The sequence below is a fragment of the Miniopterus schreibersii genome, assembly GCF_964146895.1.
Source record: "Miniopterus schreibersii genome assembly, chromosome: 1".
Classification (NCBI taxonomy): domain Eukaryota; kingdom Metazoa; phylum Chordata; class Mammalia; order Chiroptera; family Miniopteridae; genus Miniopterus; species Miniopterus schreibersii.
This window is the reverse complement of record NC_138101.1, coordinates 144,310,913-144,326,913: the sequence shown is the minus strand read 5'-3', so window position 1 is coordinate 144,326,913 and position 16,001 is coordinate 144,310,913. Positions and strand designations below refer to the sequence as shown.

At 35.2% G+C, this 16,001-nt stretch overlaps 1 protein-coding gene across 7 annotated transcripts in view; it reads left to right on the top strand.

Annotated features, from left to right (window-relative positions):
- The window catches only part of TMEM87A (transmembrane protein 87A), a 39,941-nt gene that overhangs the window by 14,571 nt on the left and 9,369 nt on the right, over nucleotides 1–16,001 (top strand). For 3 of the 7 annotated variants that reach the window (XM_081153786.1, XM_081153790.1, XM_081153789.1), the window contains exons 7-14: nucleotides 3,604–3,721; nucleotides 6,416–6,477; nucleotides 7,251–7,434; nucleotides 8,411–8,510; nucleotides 10,902–10,995; nucleotides 12,423–12,491; nucleotides 14,173–14,281; nucleotides 15,237–15,295. In XM_081153786.1, the coding sequence (XP_081009912.1) occupies nucleotides 3,604–3,721; nucleotides 6,416–6,477; nucleotides 7,251–7,434; nucleotides 8,411–8,510; nucleotides 10,902–10,995; nucleotides 12,423–12,491; nucleotides 14,173–14,281; nucleotides 15,237–15,295 (795 nt within the window). Of the gene's footprint in view, nucleotides 1–3,603; nucleotides 3,722–6,415; nucleotides 6,478–7,250; nucleotides 7,435–8,410; nucleotides 8,511–10,901; nucleotides 10,996–11,757; nucleotides 11,834–12,422; nucleotides 12,496–14,172; nucleotides 14,282–15,236; nucleotides 15,296–16,001 lie in introns of all 7 variants that reach the window. The other 4 variants (XM_081153785.1, XM_081153788.1, XM_081153787.1 and 1 more) reach the window with 3 other exon arrangements.

Sequence of the window (16,001 nt, the reverse complement as noted above, 5' to 3'; positions counted from 1 at the left end):
AGGAATCTTATACATATTGTAACTTTTTAAAAAACACACACATCTTTATTGATTTCAGAGAGAGGAAAAGAGAGAGAGAGAGATAGAAACATCAATGAGAGAATCATTGTTCGGCTGCTTCCTGCACGCCCCCTACTGGGGATTGAAACCTCAGGCAGGGCATGTGCCCTGACTGGGAATCATACCTTGACCTCCTGGATCCTAGGCCAAGGCTCAAGCGCTAAGCCACAACCTGCTGCGCTATTGTAATTTTTTTTTAGCTTAGCAGTATAACATGGACATCTTTCCAGTTCAGTAAATATTTATAGCATCATTGTTTAAATGCCTGAATAGTATTTTATTGTACAAATACATTGCAACTTGTTAACAGATTCTCTATTATTGGACATTTACGTTTCATACAGCACTGCAGTGAATATTTTTATAGATATATTTGTTTTTAGATCTCCACAATTCCATGCTGGTGAACATTTTGCTTCTATAACTTAAACGTAAAAATCCTTTGTAATTTTATTTTCTAGCAGTTTCTTGTGATCACACAGAACACATGCATATTAATCAAAATGAGGTATTTTCTGTACTGCTGTGCAATTTTTTTTTTTACTTAACAAATTAGTACATTGAGCACTACACCTTTTTAAGGCTGTGTGCTATTTCCTTTTACCAGGATTTTTATAATTAACACCCACTTGATGTGCATTGGGTTGTTTCCAGTTTTCACTGTTACGGATAAGGTCACATTCATAATGTCTAGTTATATCTCTGTGCACATTTACAGTATTTCTTTAGCTTAAATTCTTGGAGATAGAATTGTTGGGTGCAAGTGTATATGATTTTTAAGTTCTTTTTTTATGTTTTGCCAAAGTGCTCTGGAGAGAAGAGTTGTAGCAATAAGATTTGAGTGTCCCTCTTAACAAACAATGGCTATTCTAATTTAAAGCATTTTATGCAGTTTTAAAGCATTTTATGTAAATTGTATTTTTTTAAAAATGATTGTTAAAACAACATTCATTTATGTGCATATTAGCTGTTTGTAAATTGTGTTCTATTCAATGGTCTTCAGTGCATAATATACATAAGCTTTGAGCCCTGTTCTTAGTGATTAAAGATGCCTGAAAGATGGCCTTGTTGAAGATCGCAAGTAATACTTAGAAATATTTATTCAGATTATAGTAAAAAAGGAGTCAAAGAATTATCTGTCCTTTGGTTATTCTTCCTAAAAAGTGAACCTAAGGGAATACTTTATAGTCCTATTTAAAGGATACAAGTTCAGTGCCTCTACCCCTATTGTAAAAGCTGTGATAAAAAATGTTTTTTAGAGGAAAGGGCCTCTCCCCCTTCCTTCACTCATGAAAGATTTAATATCTGATTAACTCAGTTTTCTAGTTTGATTTAAGCAGTAATGTTATATATATACCGTTATAATATTTTTTCAATTAATAGATTTATTTTTTAGAGCAGTTTTAGGTTCACAACAAAATTGAGCAGAAAGCAGAGACTTTGCACATACCTCCTCCACAAATTCACACTCACAGTCCTCCCACCATCAGCATCATCCACCAGTGCGGTACATTTATTACAGTTGGTGAACCAACACTGACATATCATTATCAACCTAAGTCAATGGTTTACATTATGGTTAGTTCTTTGTGTTATACTTGTTTGGGTTTTAACAAATGTGTAACGACGGATATACTCCATTATAATGTCATACAGAATAATTTCATTGCCCTGAAAGTCCCGTACCCCCCCACCATTCCTCCTCCCTCCTGAACTAGTAAGTTCAGTAAAGGTTCAGTTAATTATGGGTAAATAGGAAGTGATATACTTGCAACTTGGAAGCCCCTGGTAATTACTGATTTCTTTTACTGTCTTCATAATTTTGCATTTTCCAGAATGTTAAATAGTTGGAATCATAATACGCAGTTTTTCAGATTGGCTTCTTTCCCTAGTAATATGCATTTAAGGTTGTCCATGCCTTCTTGTGGCTTCATAGTTCATTTCTTTTTAGTGCTAATAATATTCCAGTGTCTGGATGTACTACAGTTTATGTATCCATTTACCTATTGAAGGACACCTATTAAAAGAACTAGTAACGGTACCTATCTGATAGGTTATTGTGAGGATTAAAGAAGATAATAAATGCTACATGCTTAACACAGTGTCTGGCATATGAGTGTTATTTTTATAGTGTCAGAACATTTATAATTCCAAAATTAAATGTAAACATTGTCAAATTTTGGAATGTGAGAACTACTCAGTCCCTTTTGAAATTTGTAACAGGTAGTTTTAAGATACATAAAATTAATAGCAGAGCAGCTTATTACACCAAAGTTTTATTGGTTAGTGAGCAAGTAAGTTCAGTAAAGGTTCAGTTAATTATGGATATATAGGAAGTGATATACTTGCAACTTTGAAGCTACAAAGTTTTCTCACAAACTGCTTCTGAATTTTGTCAGAAAAAGACCATCAGAATCACAGAGATAAATGTATGATGCATCATGGCATTTATGTTCTTAAGTTACTAAGATAACCTAGTAAATGTAGAGCTGAAAAATCATTTAATCTGCTTTGTTTGACACTTCAGATTTGTATGATGGACTATAATTTTTCGAACTCTTGTTTAGTCTTTTCTTGGGTTGTAGGATAATTTGACCATTTGAGAAAAGCTGTGGCTCCACAGGAAAATGCGTAAATGTACAAAATCTATTATCCACTCTGAGGGATTTCATAGATCAATGAAGCTTACCCATTGGTTTCTGGATAGAAGTTCCTTTTAAGACCAGAAGGTAATAAATTGCAAGTCTAAGTAGCAATACCTCCTTTCACACACAAAGAAGCAGCAGCCAAATCGTTTTCTGTGTTCATCTCCTTTACCTTCAAGTCTTAGTCTTCTGTTTTGAAGGTCTGTAGTCTGTCTAGAACGTATGGCAACAAATCCTTTGAAGACTTTTTTCTAGGGCTGTGTACAAACTAACTGGCCTTGGAACAGATTCTTCCTAAGTAACCAGTTCTATAAACATGTAGGCTGTTAACTCCACTTCCTGGACTTTGCAGGACAGTGACTCTTGCTTTCCACATGGACTAGCCAAGATTAAATTTGTATAAATGTGAGACCTTATCAGCAGAAATTCTGGTAGTCTTGGAAAGGCATGAGCAAAGGGAATTAGATTGAGGAAGTGGTGTTTATAACTCACTGATCTCACGTGGATGTTATATTTTTAGGCGATCTAAGTAATCTTAGTTTGGGATATTATGTTTTAAAATACAGCCTAGTGGCCTAGCATGGCTTTGTTAAACAGAGATTCAGTTTAGTGATTTTAGTTGAGGCTTTCCTTATAGAAGAATAAATAAGTAAAACGTGTGATTTTTGTGTATAACAAGATAGGATATGTCCTGCCTTTTAGTAAATTATAATCTAACCTCTTTTATTGTGTATACAATAGGCCTGTTTGTTTTGTTGTATCTACTGTTTTAATGGATGAACATGAAGAGCTCAACCATGCTTCTGGGTACATTCTGAAACAAAAGTTTCATACTGTATTATTAACTTGTGCTCTTAATTCTTAAGATTTGAAGTTTTAATGCCTTTTTTCTCTCTAGGCAATGCACGATCCATTGAAAACTTGGCAAGATGCACCATACATTTTTATTGTACATGTTGGCATTTCACCCTCAAAGGAATCATCAAAAGAAAATTTACTAAATAATCTTTTTACTAGTAAGTACATTTCATTTCTTCCTCCTCCTCTGTATTATTATCTCGTTGTACATGCATGGTGAGTCATGTGTAATTGCTTTAAGGGAGGAAATAATTAAGAATGTTTGTTCTACAGTAGAAAAATTGAGGGAGAGAAATTAACATTTTTCTGTATCCAAGGTGTACCGGACATAGGCTTAGGCACTTCATATATGCGTTCTTATTATATATGATAGATACTAGGTTTCATTTCCCTTCATTTGATCCTCCAGCTTTTTAAATTGTTAATTAGTATCATGTTCTTGGTATTCTGAAATAGACTTGTCAAAACTTGGTTACCGAGTCAAAACCTGGCAATTTTAAAATTAATTTTAAAATTAATGGACTTTGCTAATTTTTTAATGTCTCAGTATATTTTCTTTTTTTTAAATTTCTTTTTCAATTATACAAAATCATAATACTATGTTGTACACCTAGAACTAATATAATTTTGTATGTCAACTGTCTCAGTTTTTCTTGATATTCTCCTTTTCACTCTTGCTGCCCAGTTCGTGGAGTCATCTCTTACCTGGAATTTTGCAGTAGCTTACTAACTGGTCTTATTTCTTGTAATGTTTTTGTTTTGTTTTGTCTTCCTCCTCCTCTGCAGTTTTCTTTCCTCTGCTTTATCAAGGAGAATATTGACTAGAAACAATTGCGATGGCCACCCTTATCTTACCATATTGGTACATTTCACCATTAAGTATCATGTTTACTGTAGATTTCTAAAAAATATCCTTTAGTAAAATTTCTATTCCAATTTTACTAAGTGTATTTTTCTTTTTTTAGTATTAAGAATGAATGCTCAGTTTTATCAGATATATTGATTAAAATGATCATATAGATTTCCTCATTTAATCTGTTCATGTGATGCATTATATTAACTGGTTTTCTAATGTTAAACCTTTCTTGAATTTCTGAGATGCCATTATTTGGTCTTCACACACACACACGCACACACACACTTGTTTTCCAACCTATGTTCTTTTCGTTTTCTTTATTGTTTTATCCATCTGTTGTTTGGAGCCAAGAAGAAACTTTAAAGCACAGACTAAACTACGTCATGTGAAAATTTTCTCTCTCAAACAGTTTTATCATTTTTCTTCCCTTCATTCAAACCTTTGAAATCTCCCTATTGCCTATAAAATGCCCACAGTCTGCAGCAAGGCTTATACAACTTTACAACTTGCCCCAGTTTACCTTTTGCTGCCTGTATCAAAATGCTATGATATGGTACTATGTATAGTCTCAGACTACATGTTCTTTAAATATATCATGCATTTTTACACTTGTCTTTGTTATTTCTTCTGCCTGAATGGCTTTTTACTTTATCCTGGAAAATAAAAATTCATCCTTCTGAGTCTGGCTCAGAGAGACAGTTTTCGGTGTTGCTTTTCAACTAACACTTTCCTCTAGACAGTAATCCAATAGGATGGCAGAAAACATGTTATACATCTGACCATACTCTGTTTTCCATAGTGTGTATCATATAGTAAGTGCTCAAGTTCTAGTTTAGCATAGAGTAGGGGTTAGCCAACTTTTTCTTGAAGGGTCAGATAGTAAATGTTCTCTCTCCTACAACTACCTAACTCTGCAATAGTGTGAATGCAGCTGTAGACAATGTGTAAGTGAGTGGATATCACTGTTCTTTATTAAAACTTTTTTACAAAAAGTAGATAGCCAGATTTGGCCCATGTGCTGTATTTTGCTGACCTCTGGCAAAGTGTAAGCAAAGAATGTGACAAATATTCACTAATTATTTTATTTGCTCTTTCATTAGATTAAGAAGATATAGATTTAATAACCAGTTCTGCTATGAATTTTTTTGATTGCTATTATGGGATGCTCTTTTTGTTCATAAAAGAATTAGACCCAATTTGTTTTTTAAAATGGCATGTCCTTTCTGCGTGGTAAAAATTGAGACATTTTTGTTGAATAGGCATTTATTAGTGTTTCTCTGCAGATAGAAACCATTTCTCATGTAGATCAGTTTTTGTTTATTAATCAGATATAAAATTTAAATAGTTTTACCCATTACAATTTAAAAATAGTCATAAATTTGCTTCAGTAAGTCAAATTTGCCTTTCAGATTCTTGTTACTGTCACTTGTTCTGCTTCATTAAACACTTTGTTGTTATTAGGCACCTTCTAAAAGTGATACAGTAATGTAGCAAAGTCACATAAATCGAAGTAGGTTAAAAAAGGCAATAGAAAAATACAAGTAAGGAGAGAGAGAAGACAGAGGAAGTCAAAGTGAAAGAATGAAGTCCTGTACTTTTCAAAGCATATTAATGATGTGTTGTAAGAAAAAGTATGTATGAAGTGTGTTTAGAATTTAGAGATGGGGAAATTCCAGTTGGGCAGGTCATAGAAGGCTTTGTGGAGGAAATACATTCAGTGTAGTCTTTAAAGGATGTGAGTATAGGAAAAAGGGCTTTTCCACTTAAGATACTGACTGGAGCAGAGGCATGGAGACCCATGTGGGACATAGCATGAACCATGAGAACACTTAGTGTATTTCAGAGTGCTCTACACATCTAATATTCTCCAGAATTGAAATGGTTAAAAATAATGACCCACTGGAGTTTTCATTAACTCTATTAAACAGATATCAGATAATGTTTTTGTTTAATTCCTGCATCCTTTACATTAATTGTGAGGACTGTGTTTTGGCAGTGACTGTTGAATTGAAGGGTCCCTATGAATACCTCACACTTGAAGAATATCCGCTGATGATTGTAAGTGAACTTAAATTCTTTAACCTCACATTAAATGAGTTTAACTTGAAAGAGTATCCATGTTTTGTGGCAATATTCTTTTTTAAAGAATTGTCCCTGAACAGTTCACAAACTATTGCTTGTACTTCTGCACTTCTTACTAGAAGGTGAACTTGGGAGTGTCATTGAACCCCTTTGTGCCTCATTTTCTCATCTGTAAAATGAGGAGGGAATTTTAGAGTTGGAAAGTACCTCAAAGATGGTTTTACATTTCACGTTCTCCGAAGGATTCGAAGTGGGGCGCTTCCTACAGCCCTGCAGCTCTGATCCCACTCGAAGTGACCAGTGCAGAAGCTTCGTCCTTTCTGTGTATGTCTGTGGGAATATCCATAATGTAGTTTCAGATTTCCTTTGTTCATTTCCTTCTTCTTCCTTTCCGTTTTATAGTTTCCCCACCTTGTCGTGTTTCATTGTCTTCAGGTATCCTAACCTTGCCACGCCTTTTTTCTTCTTTAGTGTTCACTTCATTTATATAATTTTACATTGTGAGCTAAAAAAGCTCATTCAATACACATGAGCTGTCGCGTGATGACAAGCCCTTAGGTAGTCTCCCTCTGCTCAAGAGGAGACAGTTGTTTTGTGTGTTAGTATAGAGATCCACAGAAATAAAGTAATTAATCTTTTAAGTAGAAGGTATGATATGTATTTTTTTATATCTTGTTAAGAGTGTATTGGTGCTAAATTTGCTCTTGGGCTTAATCTTCCTATTTATCTCTTACCCACTTCTGTGGCAGTTTTTTATGGTGATGTGCATTGTGTATGTCCTGTTTGGTGTTCTGTGGCTGGCATGGTCTGCCTGCTACTGGCGAGATCTCCTGAGAATTCAGTTTTGGATTGGTGCTGTCATCTTCCTGGGAATGCTTGAGAAAGCTGTCTTCTATGCAGAATTTCAGAATATCCGATACAAAGGAGAATCTGGTATGTAACCAAAATGTCAGTTTGTAAGTGATGGGCGGGTGAAACGTGTGACAATTTTCCTAAGGTCAGCAGTCATTAAGTAGGTTTAACTTTTCAATTACTTAATTATTAGAATAACTTTGATTGTGACTTTTGTTTTTAATCTTATAACTTGTGGGTTCAGTGATTTAAGAATAAATTTACTGAACTATATCCACAAAAGTAGTGGCTATTTTGGGAAAGACTATTAACATCATTGAATCTCATTGCCATTGATTTTTAAGGCACTATTATTATACACATCTTAGAAAGTAAATACTGTGAATTTAATTTTAAGATTATAAGTCATACTTTGATTTCACAGATGTTAAAATGGGGTTGGGGTGCATCTATGAATTGGTGAAATACAGTAATACCAGGAAAATAAGAGGGTGCTTATGGTTTAGTAAGGTGAACAGATAATGGCAGAAATTATTTTGTACTGAAGCTTTTTATGATAGCTTCAGTTCTCTCTCATCAGATCATTTAATTATTGATAATTATTGTTGCACATTATACTAATTAAATCTTTCCCTGACCTTTGAAAGGGCTTGAAAATAGTACATGTGAAAATGAATTGAAAACTCAGTGTGTGTGCGTGTTATGTTTATCTGTGTATAGCTATACTTCACAGTTTTTAAAAATGGGGGGAATATTTCCTAGATGCTATAAACTGTCCAAGGTGGGTGAGATATTCTGCTGCGGTTTTAGTGAAGTGGGGGATGGGGTGGGGAGAGAAGGTAAATTGAACACAGCCAGATTGCTATTTACATGAGTAAGATTATGCTATATTAGCCTATATACTTGTAAAAATTGAAGAAGTATTTTTTTTAGTAGGACTAATACTTTAGTGCTTAATTCTGAAGAGTGTTAGAGATCTATATTCTGGTTCTAGAATTGCACCTTTTCTCAAACTTAGATTTTCGCCTCCCTTCCCCCCCCTTTCTTCTTCTTGTAGTCCAAGGCGCCTTGATCCTTGCAGAGCTGCTTTCAGCAGTTAAACGCTCACTGGCTCGAACCCTGGTCATCATAGTCAGTCTGGGATATGGCATAGTCAAGTAAGTATTCACTTCCTGTATGGAAGAGCAAATTAAAACACTGATTAAATTGAAACAGTATTGCAGCTTCCTAGTGTGGTAGTCCTGTAACAGTTGATATAAAAAAGTAGTTCTGAAATAAGAAAGGTATCTGAAATTTTGTAGAAGTTGTAAAAGTTGGAAAAATGTTAGTGTTGCATTTCACAGTTCAAGGAGCATCTGTTGGAAAGCCTGCAGTTTAGTGAACAACATTGAAACACCAAACTTTTAGAGTAAACTTATAGTGACTTTAATCTTCCAAAATATTTTGCAAATCAGATTTTTTTTTTTTTTTTATGGGTAGAGCATTCTTGCTGTGACAGTCTGAAAATAAATTTTTTATTAAAATTTTTTATTGAGTGCCTTAGGCATTTTTCTAGGCCCTGGGGATACAGCAAATAAACAGAAGACTTGGAGTTTACATTGTGGGGGGCATAGTGAGTAAATATATAATATGTCAATGATAAGTGCTGTGGAGCAGATAAAGCAGGCAGAAGGTATAGAGAGACTGCTAGGCAGGGGGTGGAGCTTGCAAGTGTAAATATGGTGGTCAAGGAAGGCCTCACCTAGTGACGTTTAAGCAAAGATTTCAAGTTGGTGAGGGAACTATATGTACATCCAGGGGAAGAGATGCTAAAATGTGGTCAGATTCTGGATATATTTTGAGGGTAGGGCCAATGGACTTTGTGGATGAATCAGATGTGTGATGTGAAAGAGAAGAGGAAGCCAGGATGATGCCAACTATTTTGGTGTGAGCAAATGGAAGGATGCAATTGACATTGACTGGGTTCAGGAAGATCTTAGGTAGCATAAGTTAAGATGAGTTCAGTTAGATACCCAAATGAGAGAAGTAAGGGGGAGAGATCAGGGTAGAGATATAAATTTGCGAGTCATCAGAATGTAGATGTTATTTAAAGCCATGAGACTGGATATGATCACCAAGGATGTAAATGTATATAGAGAAGAGGTTAAAGGACTGAGCCCGTGAACATTTTCTGTTACTTAGAAGTCAGTGAGACAAAGTAGAATTAGAGTAGAGTAAATTGAGGAGGATGACCAGAGCTGTGGGAGACAACCCTGGAGACTCAAAGAAAGAGTGATTTTGTCAAAGAGGATTGACAATTGACCTTTGGATTTAACTACATGCAGGATATAGGGACCTTAGCAGGAATAGTTTTGGTGAAGTGGTAGGACTTGGAGTGAGCTTGGTTGGAGTGAGTTCAAGTGAGAATAGGACAAGAATTGGAGCTAGCCAGGTATACACAATTATCTCAGGGAGTTTTGTTTTAAGTGGGCTAAAGATATGGGAGGTTTTCACTTTTAACATTTATTCATATAAATGAGTTTTGCTTAAATGGGACTAGAGGAGTGGGGGTGTTACATTTTTAAAATTTATGTAACAAATATTTCAATGCCTCCTATATACCAAGAAGTATTCTAGGTTTCTAAGATATACCAGCGTGGAGAAAAATCCGGGCCCATAAGGAGCTTTTCTAGTGTATAATGCACTAATCAATAACTCGGGGATCTCGGTAAAATACAGATTCTGATTCAGTAGCATTTTGAATATCAAGGATCTAAGACTTTTCTTCCTTCAAGCAGAAGCTTCTCAAAAGATGTTTTGTATTTTGTTGAATGAGTTCTATGATGTACTATTTATCTAATGAGCTTCAATAGGGTATTTGAGTATGTTAAGAAATCGTTTAAATTTCTAGATTTGAAAATATTTTATGATTACGTGTTTTTTTTTAAAAATCTTATCTGTTTAAAAACATACTTAAACATATACAAATAAAAGATATGATGTCTAGGATATGCTTCAAGATTATACAGGAGGATGGGAAGTGGATGGGGGTGTGCATGGGAGGCAGGATTGGCCATAGGTTGATGGATATTAGAACTGGAGAACGGGTATATAAGGGCTTATTATACTGTTGGTATGTTTTAAAATTCTCTATAATAAATATATATTTTTAAAAATTCCATGCACCAAAGGGTTGTGAGTTCAATTCCCTGTCAGGGCACATTACCAGGTTTCTGGCTTGATCCCTGGTGGGGGGGTGGTTGCAGGGGAGGGGGCAGCGGATCGATGTTTCACTCTCACATCGATGTTTCTCTCCCTCTCTCCCGTCTCTCTCCAAAAATCAGTAGGGAAAAAAAATTAAAGATGTTGTAATCAGGAGACCTGATGTAAAATTTTAGTATTCAGCATCTTATTTAAGAGCATATGGTCTTCTGAGTTTTTCTCTCTCAGGTGAATTCACAAAGTATGTCTGGCTTATCTCTGCTAAGTTATTGGCCTATATTAATCAACATGAGCCTGTCTCACATTTGTCACATTTGTACTCAACTATCTCTTTGCTTCCTCTTTAGGCCTCGCCTTGGAGTCACTCTTCATAAGGTTGTGGTAGCTGGAGCCCTTTATCTTTTGTTCTCTGGCATGGAAGGTGTCCTCAGAGTTACTGGGGTCAGTACTGCTTAATCTGAGTTTTTGTGGTCAGTTCAGACATACTGTTTTTTTCTTGAGAAGGTGAACTGGGAATATCTGTGGGCTTCTTTACTATTTCCTCTAAGTTACTTTTGAGCTCTGATTTTTAAAATGTATATGTAACTCATTTTTTCTTTTTAAGCTTTAAAATTCAATGTGTGATCAGAATGAATGCTTTCCCACCTGTCCCCAAATTACTACTTGTTTAGTTCCTCCTCCCAGACAGTGGGTTCCATTCTTGTATAAGTTGCAATACCTGTAATTATGTACTTACTGGTTAATCTAATTTTTGTTTTAAAGGGACAGTGCTGTTTGCTTAACCAGCACTTGAGTTTCAGAGGCTTTCTTAAAATGTAACTAAGTTTCACATAATTCTTGAGAATTACATAATTATACCCTTTTAGGGGAGGAAACCAAAGCACAGAGATAAGTGATAAAGAAATTTATGTTAGAGTTGGATTAATATGAAGGAGAAGTGGGCCTCCCTAGGTCATTGCAGTTACTTACTGAAAACTCACTCTGCAATAACCTGTTAGATTCAAGTTGGTAAATGCTATAAACTCTACATTTCTTTCAGTTAAACTGGGCTCAATAAATTTTGCAATAAATTGCCTATTAAATAAAATACTTTTGGATGCAAATTTGGTGTTCAAATCACACTGTCCTCTGTATGTAGTTTTCTTAGACTTTGAGCAACTGTAACCCTCTGTCAATTGCATTTTATTTCTTCTGCTGTTGTAGTATTTTGCTTACACCTTGGCTTTGATAGTAAATCTGGCCCTGTCAACAATTGATGCCTGTACTATTTTATGGATATCCTTTTAATTATACCGTGGTAATTGAGTAGGGTTATAAATAGCATCTTTTATATATATAAACTTGTGAAAACAAGCAGCATAGTTTGGGAGATAGATACTTGTCTTAACATCTTATTTTGAGGTGAGCACTTTTTTGTAAAATTATATTATAATTCATGAAATCAGTAATTCTTAGTATGTTAATGATGCAGTAATTTTAAATATAAGAAGGGTCTTTTTAGACTTGTAACCAAGATCAAAATGACAGAAATGATAGGATGGATGGAGACTTATACTACCATAACTTTTTTAGTGTGGTCACTTAAAATGGATCTTAGCATGCTAGGAATTCTTTGGTGGTTAGCAGCATGTTTTATTGTATTGAGATTGTAATTGACAGTTTGCGTGAAATGCTTGCAGTTTAACATTCTGCATGATGGTTTGTCAGAGGGGCACAATGATGTCGGTGCCAAGTGTTACTCCTTATTTTCTTTCAGCTAAATGCAAAACCATTCCATGTGATTATATAAATGCAGAATCGTGTGCTGGTCTCTTCTCTGTGCATCCCTAGACATCTCTTTTTACCAACCTCTCTTTCTTTGTCTGCAGGCCCAGACTGATCTTGCTTTCTTGGCCTTTATCCCCTTGGCTTTCCTAGACACTGCCCTGTGCTGGTGGATATCCTTCTCATTGGCTTGTTTGATGGCGGTCCATTTTCTCCCCTTGGATATGGGTTTCCATTGATCTTTCTGAAAAGGGTTTTACCAGTTTTGTTGATTACTTCTTAGTCTGGGGATTGGGGTATTTTTAGTATAACAGCCTGAGGGCTCAGGTAAGCAGTTTTTTGTTTGTTCATTTGTTTGTTTGTTTTTAATTTTAAATTGCTTTAGAAGCTGGTGACTATGGATCGAGCAAAAGGATAAAAGCTCTGTTTTTTGTTTTTGTTCTTAAATGAGCATTTTTACCTTGATTTTGGCCTTATTTGTGTACTCCAATTAGTGCTACAATCACTGACTATTCTGCTCCTGCTCTTTCAGCCTCTAGGAATTATTAAATGCTTTGAAAATGATGAAAAAAATTTAAATCTTAAAATGTGATTTAAGATTCTTTGACTCTTAAAATTCTCTGTAGGTTCAGCAGATTTTAACCCTTATAGGGGAAGTGTTTTGTACCCTTACTCAGAAGATGGTTTGGAATTGCCTGAAGACTTCCCGCTCTGAAATAAATGTCGATTCATTTATAGGCAAAGTTAACCAGTAGATAACAAACATTTCTATTTAAGTAATCTTTTTCTCTTGCTTCTTAAAAGTAAACATTTATTTATTACGGACTTGACCTGTTAAATGAAGGATTCAAGTTTTTGGACTTTTATTTTTTTGGGATTTTTAAAAATCTGTTTTGGTTTTTGTGTATTTGGTCCTATGTGTAATCGTGCAGTATTATTGTCGTAATAGACTGTGACTATAAAAAACTGAATGTAAACCAAATTGTAATTTTGTACATTTGAATGGATTGTCATATATCAAAAATGTTTGAAATTGAAGGGTCTTAGGTTTAAAAAGCTAAAGCTTTTCTAGGTCAATATCTTTCAAGTGTGTCTTGTAAACCTCTATGAATATTGGGAAGAGGGGAGAGAGGGACTGGGCCATAGAATAAGATAACCCAATGATTAGGGGGCAGCTAAGTCTCTGTCACAGGGCAGACCAAGTACCAGTCACTTATTTTAATATCTGCTGATTCTGAAACTTGGACATGAGAGCAGATAGCGTTGTTGGCAGTCATCACTTCTCCTGCCTTTCTGTGGCAACTTCTACTTGGGAATAATGCTCTGAAAATGGAGAGTTGTTGCTTTTAGAGCCTTACTGCCTGGAATTTTCAGCCAATTGTAATAGTATGGCCCTATTAATTCAGAATTGATCAGGCAGCTGATGACAGGTTCTTTTACATGGTATGAGGGTGCTAACTATAGCTCAGGGAGGTTGTAGGCATGAGTGTATTAAGGACCCTAGGCTGGATTAGCTGGAGCATAGAGAACAGAGCTGCCTACCTTAAAGGAAGAGAGAAGCAGATGCTAATTCCTGTTTCCTTGTCTATTACTCATTTTCATTTCACTTTTTTTTTCTTTTTTTGCATTCTTATTTTATCCTGGTTCTGTCTTCAGTTTCTTGTTAAAAATGAAGACTTTCTTAGCAATCATGGTGAGGCTTGGGGTGTTTGTGAGATTGAGAATAAGAGAACTGTAAGGCCTCTGGGATCCGAAGCTCTTATCAGTATGACCCCAGATCCTCAAAGAAACTTGAGAATTAATTTACTAGCTTATTGTTTTATCTGAATGTTGATTTCCTTGACCTGCAAACACATATTTATTAGCCTGACTCAAACAATGAAGTTATTAAAACTTCGGAGGAATATTGTAAAACTCTCTCTGTACCGACATTTCACCAACACGCTTATCTTGGCAGTGGCAGGTAAGTGGGGACTTTCTTCCTGCTGGTTAAATGCTATCCTTTTAAAACAGAGATTCTTAACCTGAGAGGCCATAGATAGGCTCTCTAAAATTACTTCGAAGGTTTTGTGCATTTCATTTGGGGGAAGGGGCCTTTGTCTTTTAACTTTTGCCAAATTCTTCAAAGGGATCTGTGGTTCAAAAAAGATTGAGAACCACTTATTTTAAGTATAATAGCTGAAAATCAATTATATATTATTTCAATTCTTAGTGTATCTGTCTCCTGTCCTTTTTCTGAAGCATTTTTTTTTCTTGAGGCAAGTTAGCTTGAGTGCCATATAGTATCTAGATTCCTTTTAGAAGACATTAATACTGGCTTATTTGGCTTTGTTAAATACCTATAGGGTCTGTTGCTATTATTTTGCTTTTACGTATATCATAAGCATGCATAAAATATAGACATAAAGTAGACCATAGCCAAAGTAGGCTAATTTAATTTGCCTGCCTTTAACCCCTTGTACCGGGAATGGGAGGTCTGGCCTGTGGTTGGAACCAACAACTCTGTTTGTCTTGCAGTCATTTTAGAAACCTTTTTTTCCATCTGACTAGCCAAAGAAAAGTTAGCATTACTATACTAAGGATAAAGGAAGGGCAAAAAATTTTTATTGTCGATAATGCTGGAAAAAGCCATATTTTCAATACCTTTTTTTCCAATTGTGAGGATTACTGAAGTAGCCAGATGGTAAACAAAATTAGTCTTTAAGTACAGAAAGCATTGACAAGAATGTGGACCTTGCTTATAGTAGTTAAGTAAATTTGTACTGAATAAATTTGTTAAAATAACTTGGGGGGGGAAAAAAATTGTGATGTATTGGGTGTTAGGGATGTGTGGGATTCCACTTAACCAGAATTGGAGAATGTAATTGGGGATGTAAACCAATATTCATACTCTGACCAGATCTTTCATTTCCTGTTAGCATCTATTGTGTTTATCATCTGGACAACCATGAAGTTCAGGATAGTGATTTGTCAGTCGGTGAGTTATAAACACATGCATTTTTGAATAGTGTACTGTATTATACACAGACAGCAATGTTGATGACAATGGTAAGGTTCACACCTTACAAGAAATTAGGGTTAGGACTCCACTCTGATGGTTAGAATGCTTCCCTCTCTCCTTAAGTATTCTATATTACTATAGCTCTTGGTATGGCAGGATTTGTTGTTTTGTTTTGTTTTGTTTTGTTTTGTTTTGTTTTGTTTTGTTTTGTTTTGGGGGTGGGGGATCTGATTATATATCCCAGTAGTGGGAAAGAATTTTATAAGTGATAACCACAGTCTGTCATGACCCCATCTTGTCTTAACTAGAAATTCTCAAGAAATCTAGACTTCTAAACATTAAGTATGTATGAATAATGCTAATCTGAGTAGAAGTCATTTCCCTAAGATCTGAGTACAAAGATTGTGGCCAATTTCTTCGGAGGTACCTAAGGCTCCGTTTTTGTAAAAATGAATTAAAATGAAAATTATAAAAAATAACAATCTAATGTTACTTTCTCTTACCTTGTATAAAAACCCTCCCCCAAAGATTCTCAGAGCTACAATGAAGTACTCACATGTGCTCCATTCAGTTGGTGCCTTAAAAAAAAAATTATTGATTGATTTTAGAGAGAGAGGAAGGGGACGAGAGAGAGAGAAACATTAATTTGTTGTTCCACTTATTTATGCATTCATTGGTTGAT